Source organism: Ischnura elegans, chromosome X (genome assembly GCF_921293095.1).
Source record: "Ischnura elegans chromosome X, ioIscEleg1.1, whole genome shotgun sequence".
NCBI classification, from domain to species: domain Eukaryota; kingdom Metazoa; phylum Arthropoda; class Insecta; order Odonata; family Coenagrionidae; genus Ischnura; species Ischnura elegans.
Window position 1 is genome coordinate 80747399 of NC_060259.1, and position 25938 is coordinate 80773336.

The 25938-nt window shown below is 38.4% G+C and overlaps 1 protein-coding gene across 2 annotated transcripts in view; it reads right to left on the reverse strand.

The window, feature by feature from the left end:
- LOC124171393 overlaps nucleotides 1-25938 on the reverse strand; it is a 170900-nt gene that overhangs the window by 33010 nt on the left and 111952 nt on the right. For both annotated transcript variants that reach the window (XM_046550566.1, XM_046550565.1), the window contains exon 2: nucleotides 809-2058. In XM_046550566.1, the coding sequence (XP_046406522.1) occupies nucleotides 809-2058 (1250 nt within the window). The remainder of the gene's footprint in view (nucleotides 1-808; nucleotides 2059-25938) is intronic.

A 25938-nucleotide genomic window follows, 5' to 3' on the forward strand; every position in this document is an offset into this window, starting at 1 on the left:
TCTAAATATTTTCACCCAATCGTAATGGTTTCATTGATACTTTCACAAGCTCAATCCATTCAAAAAGCCACAAAAGGAAGTTGAGCTCCAGAAAATTATACAATGATATCTATACAAAACACAATTTGATTAAGTTACATTACCATTAATAAAATAAATTACATACACAGAATAAAATATTTACATTTATTGCCCATATGGGCAATGGGCATTTAAGTTAAATATTTTATTTTGGGATTTACGAATACAACTCTTCGTGAGGAATGTTTCAATCTCACCATATACATGAAATAACTCAAGATTCCTCATCAGACAGGCGAAATGCTCAATATTACTTACGCTTTTTGATATCTTATCATGAGCAACTTCACCATCTTAATCACTGAACGTGAATGGCCAAAGTAGTTGGCATGAAGTACTATCAATAAACCATAATCAACAAGGAGGAAGAGAAGGTGATGTAGTGTAGTCATGTCTGCGACGCCTATTTTTCCAATAATCTTTATTTCTTAAATGATATTACTTTTGAGAAATTACTTGTGCTCACATCATGTCCTTTCCTCAGCTAACAAATTCTGGGGCATTAAAGTACACAGCACTTCTGCTAGTAGAGGAAATATAATTGCTCAGTGGAATTTTAGATATTGGTACTCCTCATACAGGGTACCTAAAAGGTTAAGTTAGGTCTTATAATTTATCTTTTAAAAATCATTCTCGCAATAAAAATCAAAGCAACTTTTGTAGGGAGTTTACGAGGGGCAAACTTAAAGAATGAAGCTATTTATCAGCAAAACATTTTTGTACTTACCTCTCCAAAGCTTCGCCACATATCTTCTCTGTCCTCCTCACCACCTTTTCCTCGACTTGCTTTCTCGGATCCATCCTTACCGACGCCCACTGCGAAGCGGCTGGATCGTTGGCTTGACTTCGCCGATTCCTTGCCCTCTTTCAGAGGGATTTCATCACTCTTGCGATTGGATCTGCTCTGATCCTCCGTGGTCCTTGCGGAGCCTTGTCCATTATTAGCCTTTCCCTCAGGTCTTGCATCTCCTGGAATGGCACCACCCCAAATACCATCCCTCTGTCTCCTCACTCCAGCATCCCTCCAGGATCCAGGCTGAGCCAGCGGCAAAGACGGGTAGGGCGACGTGGTGTGCTCTTCCAGCGGCAGGCCAGTGGGGTTGACATTCTCGAAGACCATCCCGTTGGCGACCGCTGGCATGACAACTTGTTTGGTCAGCACTCCAGCAAGACCATCGTCATCTCTGGGGAGCTCATTGTCACTGATATCCCGGCCTTTCCTCTGCTTCCTCTCCTTCTTGTAAAACTGGCTGTCCTTCCCATGCTTTTTACCCATGTTGTCCAAGTTCCCAAAACCTCCTGTCGGCTCGTGGATCTTGTTGCTTTCAAAACCATACCCCGCGTCCAGGTAATCTGCATAGTTGAATCCCTTCCGGGTTGGACCAATGTAATTTCCGCCCATCACTTTCAGCTCGTTGTCCGTTACGGACAGGTCCTCAACACTACCAATCTCGAGGTCCGAGTTGAACCAGGAAGAGTCCCGGTAATCTGCATCCTCTTCCTCCACCTCCTCTCCGTCCTCGGACGCTTTGGAGTACAGGACCAGGTAGGCCATGGGCTCGTCGGCACAGCGCGCTTGCAGGAAGTCTTCGACGGGCAGGGTCAGTGGTCGGCGGGCACGCCGGCGTTCCGAGCGGCCGCGCTCCTCGAAACGGACGCCGAGGAAGACCTGTCTGGTGTTAGCCGTGGCGGCTGATTCCCTCACAGCGGCGGTTACGTCCAGAACCCTCCAACCGCGTTCGCCACGTGCAACCGGGTACGACGCGATATTGGTGGGTCTCTTGCGGCCGCGAGGGTCCACGCGGACTAGCCTCACGTGCATCGGTGGTTCGAGAGTCTTGCGCAGTCGGCGCTGGTGTCGCGCGGCGCCCTCGCGAGGTAGGCGTCGCCGGCGGAGGTGCAGGTGTGCCGTGAAAACCTCTTCGTTGGGGGCCAGTGAGCTCATGTTGAAGACGACCATGTTCTTGCGGTGCGGTTCTGCAAAGAAAAGAGAAAACAGGCTTTGAAAAATTGAAATAAAATGAACACAGAAGTAAGGAAACAATTCATCAGATGCCACGTATGGATATGTGTCTGTATGGATGTGAGGCTTGGACTTAGACAGTAGCAGGTAATTCAAGAGTGGTAGCATTCGTGCTACCAAAGAATGTTGATGATGAAATTAATCGACCACCTACGTTATGAGAAAAAGTTAAGAAACGTGGTAGAAAAGAGGAGTCTCCTAAAAACCTTAAGGATAAGACGGGACAACCAAGTTTACCACATTATGAGACACGATGGCCTGATGAAAACAATCGTAGAAGGACAAGTGAAAGGAAATAAGGGCAAGGAATGGCCCCGAATGAGTTACTTCGGGCAGTTTATAAAATATGTAAAATAGGTTAAATACGTCGCTATGAAAGGCTTGCGTCGCTTTGAATAGGAGAGAGGAATGGAGAGCTGTGTCAAACCAATCCTAGGATTCTTGACTAATGATGATGATTAAAATATGGCATTCTGAAGGCTACGGTGGGTAACATGGAGAATCAGTCAGTGCTTCCACCCGAACGTTGGCTTCAATGGGTGATAATATAGCTACCCTTACCCAAGCTACAGGATTGCACACATACTGGGTAGGTGGGCCCATACCATGGGCTACTTATCATTCCGATGATTTACTACGCATAAGGGTATCCAAATATGTTCCTCGGGATCTTAACTCAGAACCCTTTAATCGGTAGCCATGTGCTCCACTCACTGGACAGTCACGCCCCCCTATTAGGTACAGAACGCCCCTTTACATTCTCCACTCTCACCAGCTGTGAATGTCTTTTAGAGTTCCCACCGGCTTAGGCACACAATTTCTGCCGATGTTTCGATGAAACACTCTTTCATCGTCATCAGGGCTGCTTCATTCATCAACCCAGTGGGAAGCCCGTGAGACATTAACTGCCACCATTTGCCGACAAAGAATTATACCCTTCTCCACTCTCACCCTCTGCCTATCCTTCACTGTATTTTTTCAGCTAGGTTTAAGGCCACCCGCTCGCTTACCTGAGCCTTTTTATATCACTATTTCCAGCTTTTTTCACTCATAAAAATACCCACTGAATATCCTCCTTTCCTTTTTTGTTCAAGCAAAGCCTCATCATTCAGATGCGAACCCCCTCACGAAGTGAAAACATACTCTGTGTGAGTGAAAGACTAAGGATCGTAATTTTCCATGTGTTGACATAATATAATTCTTAAAGATGGAACCAATGTGACAAATAAATTTATTTCAGAAGTCAGCAAAATGATTATTAAGTTAAAAAAACAAGGTTTCTCAAAAGTGAAATAACACTAGGTAGGTGCTAGGACTTCAGCCATTTGAGTATAAAAAAGGAAATTCTCCAACGAAGTTCCATGAGAACGTTGGCATTTATTAAGTCCTTTATTTTTCTTAGGAAAAACGAATTCCACTACCTATCCTATCGGGAAAATATTTCTCTTTATTTGTCGTTTCTGTATGACCAAGAAATAAAGTGGGGTTCTAATATGATGCCATCCGCGCCGCTCTGAAAGATATCTATTCTCAATTACTCAAGCAAATTAAGCCAACCTTTCAGCCCCTTAGTCTCTAGCGGCTCCTCGCCTAATTTGCTTAACATCTGTGTGACGCGTATTCTTCGTTTCCTTATAAATATACCGCCCCAAATTTGCTTCGCGAGATATTTTTAGCATCATTATTCCCCTTTCTTTCCCTTATTTTTCATTTCGCTTTTGCAAATTTCAAACCCCTGTCTGTAATAAAATGTTTCTAACATGTATTTTATTTTTCGGTAAGTACCAATCCGTCCCAAATAATTGAAGTTCAATTCCATTATAGCTAAAGCGGCGTTCCTGTACGTGTAGTGGCACGTACATTTTTAGTACCTATCTGGAAATATATATTAAGAACCCAAAATGATATCCTTGGGTGTCACACTGAAAGGAGTCCCTGCGTCAGTATAATCAAATAGTGAGTATAACGAAGCAAGGTTTTGTAATGGGACTCTTAAGCAATTTGTAATTTATTATGTACATAGCTTCATTTGATTATCAGTTTTGCCGTTCCCATGAATTCAACGAAATTGAACCTTTCTATTAATTTCCTGAGCAGTAATTCTTGTTTGCACTCGTATGTACGGAACCCTGCTCTCGTTTCCTTCTTGTCTGGCTATCAAACTCTGCAAATCTAAGCAGAGTATGATAGCCAGGCATAGTTTCCTAACCCATTAAAAATAAATAGCTGTGAAAAAGTTCCAATCGCTCGCCAATACGACCACTGAGGGTATTTGCCAGGTTTTTCAATTTCTGCCCATTGCGCTTCAGCACTGATCCAAGGATGAGAATAAAAAGTGCTACTTGGTACTATGGAGGCATCCTGAATACACGGCGAGCATATGCATGGGCGGATTTAGAGGAGGGGCACGTGCCTCCCCAAGCACTTAAAAAATAGGCAATATTTTTAAAACGTTTGTAATCGTGTTAGTTTTGTTTTGTGCTTTACGAAGCCTAACTCATTTAGTTTCATATTCATACCTTTTATATTAAAATAAAAAGAATATTTCGCACCGTAATTATTGTATGATGTTTTTGGCCTCAATTATGAGAAGATCGTTTGCCTGTCATATCGTTGTGCCTCCCTCCCTAAAATAATCCTGTATCCGCCCTTAAGCATATAGGATTCATCACAGGAAGATAATCCGTGAACTTAATTAAGTACAGAGGAAAACTGCGTGATTAGACAAAAATTGTCTGCAAAAAATTGGCTGGGAGCCGCTATAGACTCGGAGGCCTTGTGCTACTAGGCTTCGATTGCTAGAGCTATTAAGAATAATTATATCTTTCCAACAGATCTGAAATGTAGATATAGGTGTAAGCTGGGAAGCGTATCAGTAGACTCGGTAGTCATACAGCTCAAAAGACATCTCCTTATCTTTATTTCTATCGCCCTAGCCTTAAATTTGTGGAAGTTCATTTAAACATTAACGAAATGAAAATGATTGTTATATTCCACAAATTTATTTTAGGCCACAACTAGCTGTTAACAGAATGAAAATGAAAAGAAAGTTAATTAAATGAAAAACTTTGTTGCATTCCACCAATTATTTTAAGGTACGACTAGTTTCAACGTAGCGGCGTCATCATGATATACCTGATGATGCGTCGCTGAGATGAAACTAGTCGTACCTTAAATTAAATCTGTGGATTACAACAAAGTTGGCACTTTCCGGGTATACTTCGAGGATTTTTCTGAATATTTGGGATTAATGAATTTAATATTTGTTTTTCCGCAGAATATTTTATTAAAACACAATCCTGACCACGACGGTTAACTTCAGAAGATCACGAATAAAAAATTCTGTGGAAAAACTAATTTTAATTTTCTTCATTCACAGTGAAACAATTTTTTACACTTGATGTGTAGAACTGAATACAACAAGTTTCATTGACCTGATGATGACGCCGCTGCGTTCAAACTAGTGGTACCTTAAAATAATTGGTGGAAAAATTGGTGGAATGAAAAAAGTTATTTAAAGAAAAAGACGTAAATGCAGATATGGATGCGAGCTCGGAAATGATTCAGTGGACTTGGTAATAATATAACTCATACGCACATCTCCATATCTTTATCTATATCGTCTCAGGCTAAACTTTGTGTAAGTTCATTTTAACATTAATGAAATGAAATAATTTTTTGTATTCCACCTATACAATTTTAAGGTAAAACCAGGTATTTAAATGTTATGCCAGATGTATATGATGTCAGGTATATGATGATGACGCCGATACGTCGAAACTAGTCGTACCTTAAAATAATGGTGGAATGCAATATTGTTTTTCATTTCATTAACGTTCTTCTCATATTATTTTTGCTTATTTACCTTAAAATGAATTAATGGAACGCAGAAAAGTTTTTCATTTCATTTCACCGTATACGTAATGATGACGCCGCTGCGTCGAAACTAGTCACACCTCAAAACAATTGTTGGAGTACAAAAAAGTTTTTCATTTCGTTAACTGTATTCCATTCAATCACCCACTATACGCCTTTAGAGTCGGCTTGTGGGAAAACTCGTACATGTAGATATAGATCGGAGCTGGAAGACGATTTAGTGGACTTGGTAGTCATATAACTCAAACGCGCATCTTTACCTTCAAAACGCAAACCGTCTCTTTATCGTCTCATGCTAAACTTGCGGAAGTTCATTTAATGTTATATGAACTTTCACAAAAAAAAAACATTGGAATGAAAAAACTTTATCGTATCCCACTAATTATTTTAACCCTCTTATGGGTTCGCTGTGCCTTAGCGGCGCTTGTGGTTTTAAAAGTGGTGTAAAAATTTTCCATTCCGATGGATCATTTTGAAATTTTCAGTAGTCTATTTTTTCTTCTTTCTTCGTCTATATATATATAATTTTGTTTGCATAGTGTCGACAGTTTATATTTTATTGGCCTCTAATGAAAAAAGTTACGTCGTTGGATTTACGGTGCCGCTGCGGCGCCGAGAATTTCCTTGTCGCTACGTCGGGGACTGCACTCTCAATGTTAATGTCAAAGCAATTAGGTTTCGCATGAAATGCTATAATCTGTTTATAATCATATTATTTATTTTTTTAAACTTTATAAACAAAATGAAATTGTTTAACAAAAGGAAATATAAGTAAACCAATTTTGCTTTCTCTTTTGGCTAGGAATCATAATATTTGCCTCGTTATAATGCTCATAGACAAAACTTCATCATTTTACAAGAATTATTCATAGAAACTCATGGCTAGGTACGACTATTTTTAACAAAGCGGCGTCATCGTCATATACCTGATGATGACGCCGATGTGTCGAAACTAGTCGTAACTAAAATTGATGGTTGGAAAATTGGTGGAATAGAATAAAGTTTTTCATTTCGTTAACCGTATTCCATTTAATCTCTCGCCATACGCCATTTGAGACGGGTTGCGGGGAAACACGTAGATGTGGATATAGATGCAAGCTGGGAAACGATTGGGAAGCGCGGTAAGCACTTGAACAAACGGAGGACAGCGGCTTGACAGCGGCGGGACGCGCCTGTGGGGAGAAGAAGACGGAGGCGCGGCGGGTATTAAACATTAAGAGCACAATCCCATCGTAATATGAGCGGTGGGCCTTTTGCCTTCATTAGCCGCTCTCCGCCTCCGCATCCAACTCCACCCCCACTCCCCCGCGACATGGCTCGCCCTTAATTTGGCTAATTGCGACCAGCACACGGCTCCCCGACCGCCGCCTCTCCTAATGATGCTGCCGCACACGGCCAAAGCCCCTTGCGGCGGGGGCGCCTGCCTCCGCTCCGCCCCCGGGGGCGGGAAACTGGAGCCGAGGGGCCCGAAACTGGATGGAGACGGCAGGAGGGGGGGAGGGAGGGGATGAGGGTTTTCTTTCTGCAGTTGGCGCCACGGGAGAGATTTGGAGGGGGTCGAGGTGTTTGGCAGGGGTGGCTGCGGCCAAATTGTTTTCTAACGAGGGGCTGCGCGGGGCGCCCGGCTGCATTGATTGGCGGGATCACAGCGGGCCCTCTTTCACTCGGAAGTCGTGCCAAGTCGGGCAGAATATCGGGAGGCGTGGGTGATTAGTGTCCTTCAAAAGTGACGGAAAGAGAGTCAGCAGTCGAAGAACAACTTTTTGACACGCTAAGCCGCTTGCTACGGAAGGAGAATTTCCGGAGGAATCCTGCGATGCGATAACAGTTTGATGTTGGTGGTTAAAAACGCTCTCCACGTATCTAGGGCTTCCGTTTTGACGTAACGGTACTCTCCACATACACAAAATTTCTAGAGTATTTTTTTATACCAGGCTATAATATTGCAGTCACATATTCAATAGAACAAGGGGATAATAGAAAACTTTACCAGTACAGGATGAGAAGTTCGAAAATGATAGGAAGGAGCTTTCGGACGTGTGTTTGAATGAAGGCTCAGATACAAAAAAATACCTATAAAACCAATTTAAATCCCAATTAAAAATAGGGATAGGTTGGTTTGGTTCTTCATATTTCCAAAAAACAAAAGATACTAACAATAAGTAGCTTTAAAGGGTTTATGTATGACGAATGTTTGTAATTATAATTAGGTGCTATTATGTGTGTACCAAAGACCAATTATGTAGGAGTTGATGGCCAATGCCAGAGTTCCTCTTGTAACTTACGGGAAAGAAATAGATGATAGTGAAACTAGTTTTATAACTTTCTGGCGCAAAATTTATAATGTTTCTGTTCAAAATTAAAAATAATTGAGCTGGTGGTATAAAAACACTCAATCAAAAAGATGTAGTTGTAAAAATTTATTCCGTCCTTTTTACAATTAAGTAAGCCATTCAACCAGAAATTAAACCATTTATAGCATGAATTTCAATAAAGGGTATTTAATCACTTCTAATGCTTTGAATACATGTTTACGCCTCGTTTCCATGACTATGAACATGAAAGAAGAATGATGGAATTCGGACATAAAAATACAACTATCATGAAAAGGCGCTAGGAAGTCCATGGAAACGGAGAAGAATTACATTACAGAGTAATTAGATTATCCCTCTTCCCTCTGAATTGCTGGAAGTTGAACCCAGTATTTCGAGTGGAAGTAATTTGAAAGAACAAAAGGGAAATATCTTGCAACGAATTGAATGCTCTTATGGGATCAAAACGTTAACTCAAATGGGCAGAGAACTAAACCAAATTTTTCAGGAAAAGATTCTACCTTAGTGCACCCATACATGACAAAAGGAATATATACTGAACACTTCATGGCTGTAACTTCAGTAGTTCGGGTTTTTCTTTGATGAGTGAATGCATTGGTCGGGATACGCCGTTTATCTTTGATATTTTATGGTTGATTTATTAACCATTCCCAGAAATGTGGAACAATTTCTTACAGCTTGATAAGTGACGAAAAGAAAAACTTTTTAACACGCTAAGTCATTTACTTTGAAGGAAAGTTTCCTCGCCCTGAATACCAGCAAGAAATATACTATGAAATGTAAGGAAGCGTATTGACAATCTATACGTTTTGCTGGGGTTTTTCATCCGAATCAAATGCCAGTCACCCAAGTTTGATGGCTAATACCTCGGAGAGCACTCATTAAATTTTAAAATAAATTTCATCAGATTAAGTTCTTTCAATTTCTGAGTGCAAATACGGCATGAAGTTTAAACTTACTAGATTAATGATTTCATTCCGTATTCAGAAATGGAATATCAGCGAATAACTCGATCGATTTGCGGCTTACCAGCAGCGAAATAGATCAAGATGTAAGACTCCCTTTCTCATTTACTATTACTGAATGCTTTTGCAATATTCATAATAAGCCATGTATGATTACACTCATCAATTTTTAGCTACAACGTAATATATAGCTACAATAACTTCAGTTCCGAGCGCACAAAAATTTCGCTGTCTTCTTGCTCTCCAACTAATAGTTATGAATCCAAAAGTTTTTTACTTTAATAGTGCCTCAGCTTTAGCCAATTATGAAGAAAATACCACATTCCCTTCAATATTGACGGTAATCAAGTCAGCAGCCAATGAAGGCCTTTTTACGTGTCAAACCACTTGCTATGAGTCTACAGCGTATGGGAGCCAGGCGAGGATTGTGCCCTCAATTTCAAAGTTTTACGACAAAGATTGTGGCGCCTTTTCTGCTTCTCAAGAAATTTCATTTTCCCTTACTCCTTTAATGTCCTTGGTCACACACCGCAAATATTTTGTTTGTGCTTTAATATGCCTATATGAACCTAAGGAGAAGTTACTTCATACACTTTCATCACTCTTTTTCTATTTATGTTGGATTAAATAATTATTCCAAGTGTATTTACGGCCAACTTTCTTCGGTTTTCACTGTCGGTTTGCCTTTTAATGTACATATTAAAATACACCCACTACATAGAACTGCGATCACCTCTTGGGCAACATGTGGTGTTGAGAAGGTGATGGCTGAGGCATTGGGTATACGTCGCGAGATATTTTAATCTATTTTCAGCTCGTTCATTAATTTTTCTTCGTAAAAATTATTCTAGTCATCACAAAAGGAAAAGAAATCGTTTTCGCTACTTAATAACAATGAATCATACACAACTTATAGATTTGTAGGCTTGACTTGATGGAAATGCGTTAATATATTACGTCTTGAATTCCATGGAGCCCCGTAGGAGTTGTACTACCTTGATATTTTCGTACTAAATGTTGACAGAGGTTAGTTGGGTGCTAAATTTCATTATATGGTTTTGAAATCTCTCTGTGTAATATAGGCTTTTGTTTTATTCCCAAAAGCTCCTTAATATCCATTAACTATTGCGCGCTGTGAACGTGGCGCATGAATTCACAGTGATATTAAACATCCCTCGGGCTCTCTAGGAATCCTTGTTTTCCTGAATGCGTTCAAAAGGGTACTCTACAATGGTATATTCTAAGCAATTAACTATTCAATGGAGTGCATTGCTTCATCAGAATAGTCACTCTTTCGTACCGTAAGCACCCTCGATGCGGATTATTCAGTACTAGGTAGACTACGTCAGGAACTAATACTTAATTTTCCCAACGTGGTGATTTTTTTCATCATGGTGATTTTGACAATGATTGATGTATCCTTTTGAAGAATAACAGCATTTTTATGGTCAGGGATTGGAAAAGAGGGTAACTCGATGATAATGGATGGAAAAAAACTCGGCGTTAGTGTTAACGTAGTTGCTCGGGAGAGCCTCCAAGGGGTCTCATGTATTAGTTTTCAGTGACAAATATGTTGTTTTAAATTACGGGAGGTATGATAGATGTTCTGTTATGAACACCAGGCTAATCACCAGCTTCAACGGGTGGGTGATGGAGCACAGTGTTCATCACCACAAACCTCAGCCTAGGGATTCGGAAAAGAAGGTTACTTGGTCGGAAAGGGTGGATAATAATCCTATGTTTAACGTGCTAGTTGAAGACTAGACCAAAAAAGACACAGATTTGCATTTGAAACTCACTTTACCATGTTATGGCTAACTTTAAAATGAAATATAAGGCTTATACTAAATGTTATATATTTATTTGTATCTGGTACATGAAGCACAGTGAGCAATAAATGAACATGGAAGTTAATTATCTCAAGGAGTGAAATATTACTCAATTTCCATTTTGACTTCACTGTGCATTCATTCACCGATTGACAGCCGCAGCTCTATCCAATTCCCTCAAAAACTCAAAAGTATAGATCTCCTCACATCCAGTCACAAAATGTTGTACCCCAAACATTGATGACTCAATTTAACTACTCAATTTAAGGAGTTAGGTCAATTCCAAGGTCCATTTCAGGTTCACGAATTGACCGGAAATTCATAAAATCGCATCGCAAGAATTATTTACATCCACCTATCTACATATACATATTATCCATACATCTACATATTATCTTAAAAGCTACCTACAGAGGGATTTGGCAGGAGGTGAAACATTCACCAACATACAACTAAGGATTAAAATTTAAAACTTCCTTTAACATACACTACTCGTCATGTACTCTACATATGACACACATTATACCATGCATGTCTTAATCATGAAGGCAATCTACCAATGAAGCTTAGAAGATGCAAATAAGCTGTTAGAATAATTAGAAAAATCCAAACACATGAATTAAGGAATGCAAAACTTATTATGCTACACTAACAGCCAACTAACCTATTTCTCAGTCCTAACACTACCGCAACATTCTACTTTCGATCGGGGAAAAGCGACATCTGTTCAATAGTCTATCTCTCTAATTTTATTTTTATGATCTGATATACCATAGTATGCATGCTATCGTAAGATATGGTGAATTTCATCGGAAAATAAACTGATCTTGAATGTTTATAAAAGCTTCAGTATAGTTTTCCATCTACGGTCTGACAGTGATTCCTATCCGAGTTTCTCTAAGGATCAGTGATACTAACTAGACTATCGAAACGGCTTTTCATGTACCTGGCTGGTCTTCTCTTTCCACGTTCCAAACCTACTTCTAAGACAATTTCACAAGGATCCATAACTTTGGCAGCATATTTCAAATAAGGTCTAACGAGGGAGAAGTAGCTAATTTATCTCACTTTGTCGTCGCACTTTCCTAATTTTCCTTCATATTCTTTTCTTACGATTAGCTTGACCTGTTAATTACCGAATATGTTTTTCCACGAAATGTCGTTAATTATTGGGGCTATTTTCGAGATATTTTACAGATTATACAAAATCTATAAATATTATAGGATATGAAAATAAGGAATTCACCATGATTGGAACCAATTTGTAGGTATTATGTTTGACAGAGGCGACCGACAAATAACATCATTGAGAGCTGTTTTAAAAAGATAGTAACGAAAGTCGCCAAGAGGATATCAGCTTAACGTCCCGTATGACGGACGGAGTACTGTACTTGCAGTGCCATTCACACAGCAACAAGCTTTCACAGAAAATTTTCCGCCAACATCGGTGTTTAAACATGGGTACTCTGAAAGAGATTCCATTACCCTAGTCACAAAACAGAGATTCCCTCGATCTAAAAAAAAACAAGACACAAATGCTGTATTGGATAATTCCTTCAGAAAATATTACCCTCACATTCCACGGTTCGTTATTGAATCGAGCAAAATATATGATTCATAACGATATGATCCAGTTAATTTGGGAGGAAAAAGCTTGAAGTGCAGCATTAGACGCGGGACTACAAATTCCCTGGGATTGCGTCCCATGTGGTTAGAATCTGTAAGTTAGTCCATGAAGTTAATGGATCGTCGATAGCACACATTACTCATTTAGGGCCGCCCTACATTAAGGGCTAAACGTGGGAGTCGACCTTAACAACAGTGCAACATATTTCTAAACATGCTACTTTTTCATAGGCTTAAACTCGGTAATTACTCTACAAAAAATACAATGAAGTTCTTTTTCAAGAGTATACCATTTTGATTTATAATCATCTCATCACACCTCATTTTCATTTCCTTTCTTTCCTTAAATGGGGGAATTGCGATACAAAGGTTTTCATCATATTTTTTCGAAAATTTCCTATTACTGCGCGGTTCTTAATTTTGCCGAAAATAGTGATTTTCCGCCGCACTATTTCATCCTTGAGGATTTATTTTTACTTAGCGCAAGAGTCACGTGAGTTACCATAAGTGAAAATAAAGTGATTTATCATTTCCTTCAGCGTTTTTTGAGTCGCTATGTCCCTCTTTTTATTCACACAGTTACGTTATGTTATGATTCGGTATTTGGTCTCTAGGGAGCAGCAATGTTACCCTGATATTTACAAATATGTGTGCAGTGAAGGTTAGTTGAGGTGTTGAACACATTAAAATAGGAATAAATGGACTTTTTGCTCCAGGATGGGGTCTTAAAATGCTCCATTTGGTACAAAAAGTGTGATCCTGTAATGTGTAGCATGTGTCATATGAGACAGTTATGATGCCAACTCAGATTTCCCGGCAGAAAGTAACGAAGAACCAGTACAAATTTAAAGAATGTGCGGAGACAAGTTTCTCTGAATAGGAATCAAGGTCTTCAATGAAGATAAAATGAATATAGTTGCCTCGTTTTTTTTATTTAGAAACAATAAAAACGTAACACGTAGTCATTTACTCGCAGTTTAATGCCTTCAGCAAATGGTATTTTTTTTAATTTTTATATGAAGGAGCTAAAATTTTTTCTACTGTCGATGGACATAGGGAGAAGCATCAGGGCGGAAATTTATCCAAAATCTCTTCTACATCACAACGACCGTAAATACCATTCCTTGGCTTCCTTGTTTTAGCTACTCACGTCACGCAGGAGAGAACGGAGCTGTCATTGGTGAGGATCAGAGCGAAGTGCACGATGGTTTTACTCCGTGGAGATGCAAAGTATGATTCTCTCATCATTAAAAGGATCTGGATTATTTCGAGTCGAATGAAGTAGCCAATCTCCTTCACGCAGAGTAATGCAACCGGAAGTAAACTCATTGAATACCGCATTCGAGGGACTGAGACAGATTAGGGCAAATCCATTTAAGAGGCCAAATGCGAAACATCCTTCAGATTTCAAGGCTGGTTCCTTGACGAGAAGCAGTTGACCTACTCCAGGATGCGATATTTTAAATATCTGACGTGTCAGTGGCATGGACGCCGGGAAACGACCGAAGAGCTCGATTTGGTGTAGGAGGAATTTCGGTTCAAAAAAGGATTTCATACTACTTTCATACGGCCGGAGATACTTATTTCTACACTATAAAGCCACAAATAATCAGTTTATGATATTATATTTGGGATATACTTGATTAATATTTTCTTATTAATTTAAATCTTTTTATTTTACCCGTCGGCCAAACAAACATAACTATATTTTTATTTTTTTTGTCCACATCCCCTCAATCAATAAAGTAAGAAGGAACAACATGACCTAAAATTTTATTTATCGATAGTGATCTTGTTTAACCACCTTTTCCATATAGAACTCAGTCCTTTTCCACTATCCATAATTTCACTGAAGCTTGATTTTTTAAGCATTTTAATCTTGTGACCGTGTTTTGGCTGCAGCACAATCGCCATGAACTTTCTGTTTGTATTCACTCCGACGACCTTACAGGTCACCACTGTGTAAAACCACTTAGGCTTGCCAAGGTCGTGTTAAGCTCATCACCCACGTTCATTAGTGAGCTCAATCACGCCCCACTCACTGGAAGCCCAAACTGATTGACGCTTAGCTTCCGACTCAGCTGGGGGGATGGTAAGTATCACTGATATCGGTGCTTGGAACTAAACCGGGATCCATAAATACGATTCTGATTATTCGCTGGCTCGTCTATGATTGCAGGCTTCATTTCCTGCTCCAATAATTACAAAATATCAATCCCATACCTGAGGGACGGTATCATAAATGCCATAGGAGTCACAGTTGTCAATCATCAGTTGGGGCCTTTTAATTCCTATGGTCAAACGTCAATTAATTGGACTGCAGCGTCGATTCAATAGCAGATCCGACGTTTTTGACTTTTGCATACTTGATTCCCTACTTGCAAAGTCTTTCAAACTCGTGTAAAAGTGAATTTATAATACTCGCAAATGTTCATATTGATGTTATTTTCAGAATGTACCCATCATTTAAAAAGACGTTACCTATACTCAGTATTACCATAAAAGTTACAAACAGGTTCTGGTCCTCAATGTTTATCTCAATGATGTCAAATATTACCCCTAATAATATTTCATCTCATTACCGTCCTAATTTCTATTTTCCCATTCTCACAAAATTAACAAGTAGGTTGTTTGGGATGGTAAGGGTATAGCTCACCACAAATTAAGCCGCGGATGTGTGAATATTTTATAATTTAAGGAGGAGCAGTTGCTTTATATGGGCTTCCTTAAACTTCGTTTACTTTTATTTTAGATTGCCTACAGGTTTCCATCAGAATTAAAACCCGAGGCAACACTAACAACTGCCAAGCGCTCTTCACACTGGGATACAACAGTCCTTATGTTTTACTTATTTTGTGCATTTTATAAATGATGCCAATTGATACATTAGGCGGTTATCATTAATTTTTGTCGAAGTATATATTAACTACAGCCACTAAAACGTTTCTATAAGAAAAGAAATAAATTAGAACGAGCACAGAAAAATTATAGAATATGCATAGGAGAAAAAAATAACGTAAAACAGCTGGATCTTATGTTATTGATTCTTATGCACAGAAATAAGATTAAAATGAACTATTTGCTCATTATCTCGAGCACACCAGGAGCAGCGAAGCGAATTCCCATCGATCCTGGAGAAAATATTCATTGCTATTAGCGTGCTCAGCCAAAGATTTACTTAGAATAAAAGCCATGAATGAAAGCTAAGGATTTACTTAGCACTTAAGGAAAGATAATAAACGAAATAAAAAACCTATAGAATATAGAGGATTGAAGCAACGCAATGGGAATGACATGAATGACGATTTCCAAATGAGTAGATTTCCCTAACGTCTGAGTTTTTTTATTTTTCTAAGTAGTGGAAAAGTCCTTTTCTAGCCAATCCACAGCATATTTGAAGCCCTACAATGTGTCAGCTAAGAGGAGAAGTCAGTGAGTTAGATAGGAAGGATTGTGAGTAAATTAGCGACCGGATAAAGGTCCATAAGTAAGGGCTACGGTAATGTAAATCAATCTGGGAGAAGAAATTTCTGAACATAAAAAGATAAATAACATCCTTACATGAAGGAAAGGTTTCAATTTTAAGGCCATAGGCCTAACATATGGTAGAAGTAACTGGCTTTAAAAATTAAAGACTTGTCAAATCATAAGACGGTAATCATAGTATTCCACCATTTTTACCAACACTGGTAACCATAAACTTATCACCAATTATCACATCATTTGACAGGAAATGATTAATTGCTTATAAATGCAGGATTTAAATCATTGCTTCCGTCCTTAATTTTCTCGTAGACCGTCACAGGAAAAATTAACTTTAGAAACAGCTGCCATTTTTCAAAATAGAGGGCTAAAATTATTATCTAGAAAAATTTTTATCGCATCGGGTGTAGAAAAGATTTTTTAAGCATTTTCCGTGATTAAAACTAGCTCAACACCTTGAGACTAATAATACAGACGATATTAATTATACAAGCACAATAAATGCAAAGCCGTGGAAATAAAGGCAACAATTTTAGTGAGAACTAAATTTATTTTTCACAGCATTTCAAATGTATTTGTGGAATGAAAATAATAGCTAACATTCCAGGTGTTTCTAACTCATGGTTAACGATTGATCGCAAAATTATGAGTAAGGGAAAGATGCACTTAATAAACAAACCTATTAAATGCAGAGGTTCAATGAAAACCAATGGGGATTACATGAACGTCGAATTTCACTGGAATACATTTCCCTAACCTCTGAGTTTTGTATTTTTTTTCAAGTAGGAAAAAAGTTCTTTTGAATCCAATCTACCACATATTTCAATATTTATTCTGGTCATGGTGTCATCTAAACCTAAAAATTCTGGATAAACGCACAAAAACTACCGACGTTTTTTATATTTACTAAAGTTCCAGGTGAATACTAAAGTATATCTTTAAAGAACCAAGAATGAACCCGATCCATTTATTTGCGGTTGGTAATTTTTAACATGCGGAGGATGTTAGATATGAAGCATTTTTGGAGGAAATGTAGTGGAAATCCCATAGCAGAAAAAGAAAAGTGACACTATGTTACGAGAGGAGAGATAGGCACGAGTTGTGCCTAAAGTCTGCCGTCAGCAATCAGTTCCCGATAGGGAGCGCAAGCAGTGTGAAGGCGATCTTAAACGGCCAGCCGGCCGGCCATTCAATATCCCTTGGCACTGGGTCCAGACGCACCTATCGCTCGGACAGCCGTCACTGCTCCCCATTTGCCCTCGTCCGTTTGCCACCCCATCCCCCCCACAGACGCAGGCGTAACCGGGAGCCAAATGAGAAACTTTCTTAAGCCCGTTTTTACACGGGCCAGGGAATTTTGCAGGTTGGAAATGCATTAATTTCTCATTATATATCATAAGAATTATATTATATATATTATATTATATATACACAATGTTTTAGAAAAATTAGATGCACGTAATATAAATAGTTCAAGTCAATTTCAATAAACATAGAAACACAAAAAAAGAAACACTCGCACGGGAAAATGGAAGCTAAACGGAAAAACATGGAAGCTTTCGAAGTAGTGACTTCTTCATCAACCTAAGTAAGAATGACTTACTAGGAACTATTGTTCCTAACTTAAAACCTAACTTAAAGGACGGTGGTAGTGCCATCGCTAATATATTCGTGAGTTTTTTTGTCTTTCATAGTCTTCCATACGCTGTCTTACCTAACCGGGGCTATATCTGTGTTACATTATTATATTATATACATATATTTTACTCATTATTAGTAACTATTATTTAAGCTTATACTAATTAATTCTTTTTCAATTGAAAATCTTAGAGCTTTGATTCCAAATGTCAACATTTTGTACTCTCTACATCTTAATTCATTGGGGAAGGCTAGGGTGTTTCGTTGTCTTTCATTCATATGCTTTTTCTCACCTGACGAATTTTCTACCGTTTACGGTTTTTCTCTTTTCATTTCCTCAAATTTTCTTTTCAAAATTTCAATCATGCAGCTTGAATCACCCTCATTTTCCCTTTCAGTGCTGGCCGCAAGTATTTTAGACTCTTTTTTGCCATTCATCTTAAGGCCGTTTGGTACGGGACACGTTATTGCGCAGGTTAGAAACTGCATTAATTTCTGTTTACGACGCGGAATCTCGCAAATGAACGAACGAAATTAGAACAGGGGCTCTTTTGCCATCTTAGGTCCATCTATTCTCGAATGTGTTCTAGCAATTTACCGCTTTAAACGACTCAATTTTGATTGCGTCTCCGTACACATGTGATACCATGCAACTACGTTCCCCGTATGGAATGGCGTTTGGAAAGACATTTTTGGTACCAGGGAAAAAAACGATAAGCACAATTTTTAAATAAATGAAAGCGAAAATTTCGTTATTCCAAATTTTTGTGTCGGACTACAAAGTTTTCGCTTTCATTTACTTAAAAATGGTAATTGCCATCCTCTGCGGCGGCGGGGTATAGTCCTTACCTACCAAATAAAAGGTCTCGGGTTCGAGTTCCGCATGTGTAGGCTTCCTCTACCCAGGGCATGGAAGTTCTTGCACGTTTAACTGCCAAGTTAAACCCGGCATTGTGAAAGGCCAGCGGTACTGTTTGCTGTGGTACAAGAATACATTTTTTAAATAAAGAAATGTTAAGCAAATCTCACCTAGTTTCGTCTGACTTAATCAATAAGACATGATTGATTAAAATCAGCTATGTGGTTGATAAAAATTAACCAGCTATTTTGCAACTCATACTACCATGATAGATAGGCATGGCTGCTATGTTTGCATAGCGACTTCGAAATCGCTTAAGATCAAGTGAAGATGTTTGGAAAACACAAATATTGTGTTTTATGCATGATGAGCAAAACTAACTTGCCAACGTTTAACTTTATGCGCCGTTGTGTGCGAATATGATGGCGAATCACGGATGCATGGCCTATTGTCCAAATAATAAGATGAAAGTTTTAAGTCAAACCATATTTTCCAACACGAACTATATCCTACTCCGCGTTCTTTGATGAACAACAATGAAATGGTCGCCGCTGCCGCCTCTTTTGAAACCTTAATCCAGGGAGAGGGGAAGAATAATCCGCTATAAATTTGGAAGAAAAGCTTTAAATGATAAATCCCAGGATTTACAGGTCAAAACAGTTGTTGTTTACATATCTGAGCCTAAAAAAATATTTTGTGTCCTCCTCTCCAGGTAGCTCTTTGGCTTTAAAACCAATCAATTCGCATATTATTCCAGCGCATTTTAACACAAAATCTCAGCATACTGTCTAATATGCATTGATATTCCTTTCTCTACTCATTTCTTTGATTGATTTGACTCATTTCTTTCTCAAAAACTTCTTTATTTTACCGAGTAAAAAATTTAGTAATCACAGTTAAAAGAGTAATTTTATAATAAAGCTGTCTTCCTCAATAATTCCACAATGCAAAATATCATACGCATACTCCTAGTCACGATTCCTCCAATATGAATGGTTATACATCCCTCAACTCTTGTTTTAGATTATATACGGCTTTCGGGTAAGGTAGGCCACTAGGTCGTAGTTTTCTCTTCAATGGAGAGCAAGAGTAACTGCATCTCAAAAAAAAAAAAAAAAACATAATTTTGTAACAACACCAATACCAGGTGGAAAATAAAACGAGTTTAAAAATTTTACAGAGTAGCTCATAACGAATATCTTGCGAGATTATCCTTGGCATGGCAATAAATGAATGCATGTGTAACAGTGAAGGGTGCAGACAATAAAGAGACAGAATATCAGAGTCTAAACATTCATTGATAGGAGATTTTAGGGGACTACTGCGACCAACCAATATTCGTGTATTTTTTTTCTAAAATATTTCCACCGTGCGAAACCCATCTAATTCGCATGAACGTAAATTTATAATTCTTGCATGCCTTCCTATTCACATTATTTATACAAAGCGTTTATTATTAAAATTGCCCAATATATATTTTACCCAATGACCAAAATATTGTAGGAAAATACGACCTCCCTATGTAGATCAAATTAAATCCGAAATATGCAAACGGATCTCCGTTACGAGCGCTAGAAACAGGTGATAAAAACTACAGCCAGAAATTTCCGCACTTTAATATAGAACTCCACTACAGGCCATGATTTCCAAATTCACAACTCCTTAGTTACTAAGGTATGACAACGTAATCTCGTTTCTGGATGCATTCTGCAATTACCTTGAAACAGATTTTCTTGTATATCTAGGTATTTCGAATTTTAATTTAATATTTTGGATTTTTAAGGACATTTAGTAATTAAAATTGGACGAAAATATGCGATTATAATTCTCTAAACTAATTATTTTTGATCTTAACTAAACAAGAGCTTTGAGCGAGTATCAAAAATACGATTGCATAGTCTCACACATTTTGAAATTTATTGTTCCAGGCTATTATAGCCGCACATTTTCGTCCAATCTTAATTATTTGATATCCTTTATAACCCACAGTTTGGTTAACTATGCTTTCAGACATTTAAATAAAATGTCTGAAAGCATAGTTAACCAAAAAAACTGCTTTCATGGTAACTGCAAGGCCCATCCAATAAAATCTTTTCCTTGCCATAGCTCAGTAACAAAGGAATGTCAACCCTATATTTATGAACAAAAAAATGTCTCACCTATCACCTCATGAAGTATTGCAAATTTCTCCTGAACACCCTATATATTACATGCGTAAGCTATTTTTGGGCGTGCAGTAGTTGAAATTACGCACCCTATGTATGCTGTTTAGAAGGTTTTATTAATATTGTTATTTTATAATTTATTAGTTAATGATTATTGGTAAATAATGCCATTAGAAAATGAAACAACTTTTTCAAATAAAATTTTCAAATTTTGCATCCGGGGCACGTGCCCCCTCCTTCCCGTGATTATACAATATAAAATCGTTTCAGGCTTGACTTGGTGGAAATACGATACATCCATGTTAAAACTACCAATTGTAATTTCTATACTTTACATAAAACTCCACTACTGAGCATGATTTCAACATATTACTTCATTTTCAAGGTTCTCTGATAATCTCGAGTACATGCGTAAGCTGTTTTTTTGGAAACGGTAGTTGAAATTACACACCGTATGTTTGCCGTTTGGAAGTTTTTTTATGTTCACTCACTCTTGATTTACTTTTTGGTATTCCATGATAAGTTTTCCTGGATATCATACAATTACTTATACTACTTATTTTTATCAGAACGCGACCCGGGTTACAATGAATTGTCATCATCTTAATTTGCACCTGAAGATGATGATAATTTATTGAAACCCGGGTCGCGCTCTGATAAAAAATAAGTGGTATAAGTAATTGTCTGATATCCAGGAAAACGTTTTTTATATTATTTATTGTGGCATTTAGAGGCGGGGGAAGGAGGGATCAGGGAAGGTGGGGTGGCAAACTGATCTTGGCCCTCCCCTGACAAAACTCCTAATTCCGGCCGTGGGTAGAATCACGTTTACCCACCGACGATATCAATTGGATGACCTTTGCTGTTCCCTGCGATGGAAGTGCGTTTCACCCCGCTGGAAGTCATGCCCGATCACCGTGATCCCACCTTTCCGATTCATCCAAAACTGTCGGCCGGCCTCGCCTCCCTCGAGCCGTCTCCAGCCTTCGAACTCGATCAATTTAATCCGCGCCGCGGTGCGTCTAGCATTGCGGTCATTTGCTCGGGTGTTAACGCCGCGGTGCGACCAATCTCACCCCAACATCCCCCGTGGACATGGACGCAACCGCCACGGGAACGCGGCGCGGATTCACACTCTCGTGGTCCGAATGCGGTTTGAAGGAGTGGTGGGCACGGGGACGCGAGTTTATGTTCATACGAAGGAAAGGCTTCATTTTCATTTTTAAATTTAAAAAAAGTAAGGCAAGTTTTCTTAACTGTCTGAAACATTATGATTATTTTCTACTAATAATCAACGTTTCTCCCAATTTATGATAAAAATAACTATTAAACTTTCCCACATTTATTTATAAAATAAGCATAGAAGTAAGGAAACAAGTCATAAGATGCTAAAAATGGAGTATGTTTCTCTATGGAAGCGAGGCTTGGACATTGGCAGCAGCAGAGAAGTCAAGTTTGAAAGCATTCGAAATGTGGCGCTACAGGAAAATGATGAATATAAAATGGATTGACCGTGTTAGTAACGAGGAAGTGCTAAGAAGAGTGGGAGAAAAGAGAAGCCTCTAAAGACGGGAAAACTTAGTTGGCCACATTTTGAGGCACGATGGTCTGATGAAGACAATCGTTGAAGGACAAGTGGAAGGGAAAAAGGGCAAGGGACGGCCCCGAATGAGTTACATAGGGCAGGTTATAATGGATGTTAAAGGGAAGAAATACGTCACTATAAAAAGGTTAGCGGATCGAAGAGAGAAATGGAGAACTGCGTCAAACTTATCTTAGGATTGCTGACTAATGATGATGATTTATAAAATATACACATTCAGTAATAACTCGTGAAAATTGTACTGATTAGTTTTAAATTCAATGTTAATTTATCAGTAAACAATATTTCTGTCATCCTATATTAAAAATAACCATTAAACTTTTCCAAAATTAATAATAATTAATTAATGCATTTGCTAAATACACTACATAAATGTGGAAGAGTGCATTTTTTTATTTTCATGATAACATGAATAACTTCCACTACACCTCGCCTAAATCAGTTGTTCATATCAGTACTTAAAATAGATCTATGTACCAATCCGGATTTTAGATGCCATTGAAAGGGAAAAAAGCAAGAAAAGAATAGATTTTCTACACCAACCGGACAACTAAACACTGATATTATTTGCATATTAAAAAATATTTAAAGAAGTTTAAAAGCAATTTCTAGGAATAATGATAAATATAATATTAAAATCGATAAATTAAACGCCCTAAATGGGTTGCGATTGAGAAGAAGTCCCTTCTCCCTTGTCTATCTCCTGCAATTGCAAAAAATAGGGAAATAATAAATTAAAAGATATGTAAATTTGTGGGGAAATCTAAAGATTTCAATTGAAACATCCTTTTCGGAAAATAATCCACTGCAATAAAACACGCAAAGGAGAAGGGATTGGTGAAAACCGAAAATATGAGGAAATTTTAACGACTACATATTTGTATGAAGCATTTTGATGCTACGAAAGCGGGATCACGATAATATCCTCATTTATTTGATAATGACTCAAGTCATAGCACGGTTACAAGCCTACGCTGGATTTTTTCATAAATGTAATAATACGGTTATCATTAATATCGGATTGTTGCTGGAAATATTATGATATCCTGCCCGTAATTAACGATTTTCCTATGATAAGCCAAAAATTAATCATAAAGGTATGTAAAAATCTTTATTTTTTGTTGCAATGTAAAAGAAAAAAGGCGGAGAAAGTTAAAATTTTCTGACCATAAGTCGGACAAGATAGATGATTTAAAAAATTCCGTTTCCCTTCTTTCTCACTGAAATCTTCTTAAAAATAGATTACAGCATTTTTCTACATTTCCTTATTACGGAAATTACAACAATTATCTCACTCTTCAGCAATTGCAATTAAAAATCATATCCTTAGTTAGGTTCACTATCTATGTTTGATGAGCACTCCCTATCATTAGGAAATGTAATATTGAGATTTATTATATTTTAACGGTATCAAAAATTTAGACCTGAACTTATTATTTTTTATAAATAGATATTTTGCAATTTCACTCACGATTATGGAAGGTTACTATGTCACCAATCACTTCACACCAGGGGAACATTTATCATTGAGAACTTAGGATATAGTTGTAATGGAATAGGACACATTTATTCAGGAAAGCAAGGCCATGACAGAAAAGACTGGATAATGAAGGCCTCGAATTTTTTTAGCAAAATTGGCATAATTGGTGTATTAAAGACACCAGTGATTTTAGCGCTGATTACATCAGGAACCAGGCTCCGAGGCTACGGGCTAGACTTTGTTGGTTCGAAAATTTGAGAAAAACTGTCTTTCAGAGTTAAATTGTGGATAATTTTGGTAATTTATTTATTTATATATCATGTTTTATGCTCGCCCATCACATACGTAACTATAGGGTGAACAATCCAAGAATGTAACTACAAAAATTAAAAATAAATGCACCACATTTACTAGTACCGATAGAACTTTTACACTCCCGACAATAAAATGCTGTATTTAAAAGTAAGTCACAATCAAAACACACTGGACACCATAGTTTCTAATAATATATATTCTCTCAAAATTAAAAGCTGATGTCCTAACGACCATGCCACACGTCCATTGAGGCGGTTTATGGGGTAGTATGTAGATCCAGATGAGGGTAGAGCTTTGTACAGAGGATACAGATTTTTTGAGATCAGTATTACATATTTGAGATTCAGTTGACCATTTTCACTGGTCTACGTGAACCTTTTAGCTGATGGTGCAAGATTTGAGAAGTAAGTTAGGAAATCAAGCAAAAATACAAAATTAATAGCGGCGGTGAAACATCCTCTTAAATAACGCTCGTATAGTATTCTCAAGGCAAAATTCAATTGAAACATTGAAGTGAAAGGTATTTGCACTTTTCCACAATTATTTAATGCACACCACGCATTTCGGCTTACAAAGCAATTATCTGGTACAAGATGTACCTTGTCATAGATGACATTTATTTTCAAATTTTTTTTGTTACATTCCTGGATTTTTCACCCTATGGTTCTGTATATGCTGGGCGAAATGAATGAACAAATAAAGAAATTACCAAAGCTGTCCACAATTTAACGGTCATAGACAAGGTACATCTTGTACCAGATAATGAGGTTTTTTACGGTAACGACGCGTTTTTTTCACAAGTATGTGAGACAAAATGCGTCGTACGCTTTAAATAACTGTGGAAAAGTGTAACTACCTTTCATTTTAATATAATGAACTTCCACTGCATCACTCTTGAATCGGGTGAAACAAGGAATTACTGCGTTGCAACCCTAAACTGAAACAATGCCTAACACTTATTTCAATTTTACGATAGTAAATGGAGGAAGCTAGCACGTTAAATGCTTCCAATTCTTTTAAAATCACGATTCTTATCCTCCTCCGTGAGAAATGAATTTATTTACAATTAATTAGATCCAATCAGAATAAATGCAATCGTCGGAATCACCCAATCAGACCGATTAGGCTCGTCACGTGCCCCGGAGATTTTGACTTTCCAATCTAGTCCGCATGCGCAAGAGCCGAAAATCGCTTTCACTCGGAGAGAAAATGCCTCTCAAGGAGTCGAGATTTGTCGAATGTGGCGCATAGGACAATTGCTGGGGTCCACGGCAGGTGAGACCCTCGGTCGAGGAAGACGGGAAAGAGGGAGGGCGGCGGCGGGGGTGTCAGCACGGCCTCCACCCCGCCCCCGGCCGGATAAATCCCGGGGGGCTTTATCGCGATGCGAGGGATCAGGTGCGGCGGCGGGCGATAATCCGAGGCAGCAATCCGCTTATACGAGGGGCGGGCGACGCCAGTAATGAGGACCAGACGCCTCTGCCTTTGTGGGGGGGACGATTTGACGGTGGCTGGGGGCCGTGCTTGCGGCGCGGGCGGCGGCCTGGGGGCGTGACCATTGGGATGCTGAGTGATTTTTCCGTGACGGCCGGTGATGCAGACTGTGGTGGTGACTCGAACCTGGCTTTTCGAGAGGTTACGATGTCACCTTACGTTAGCGCC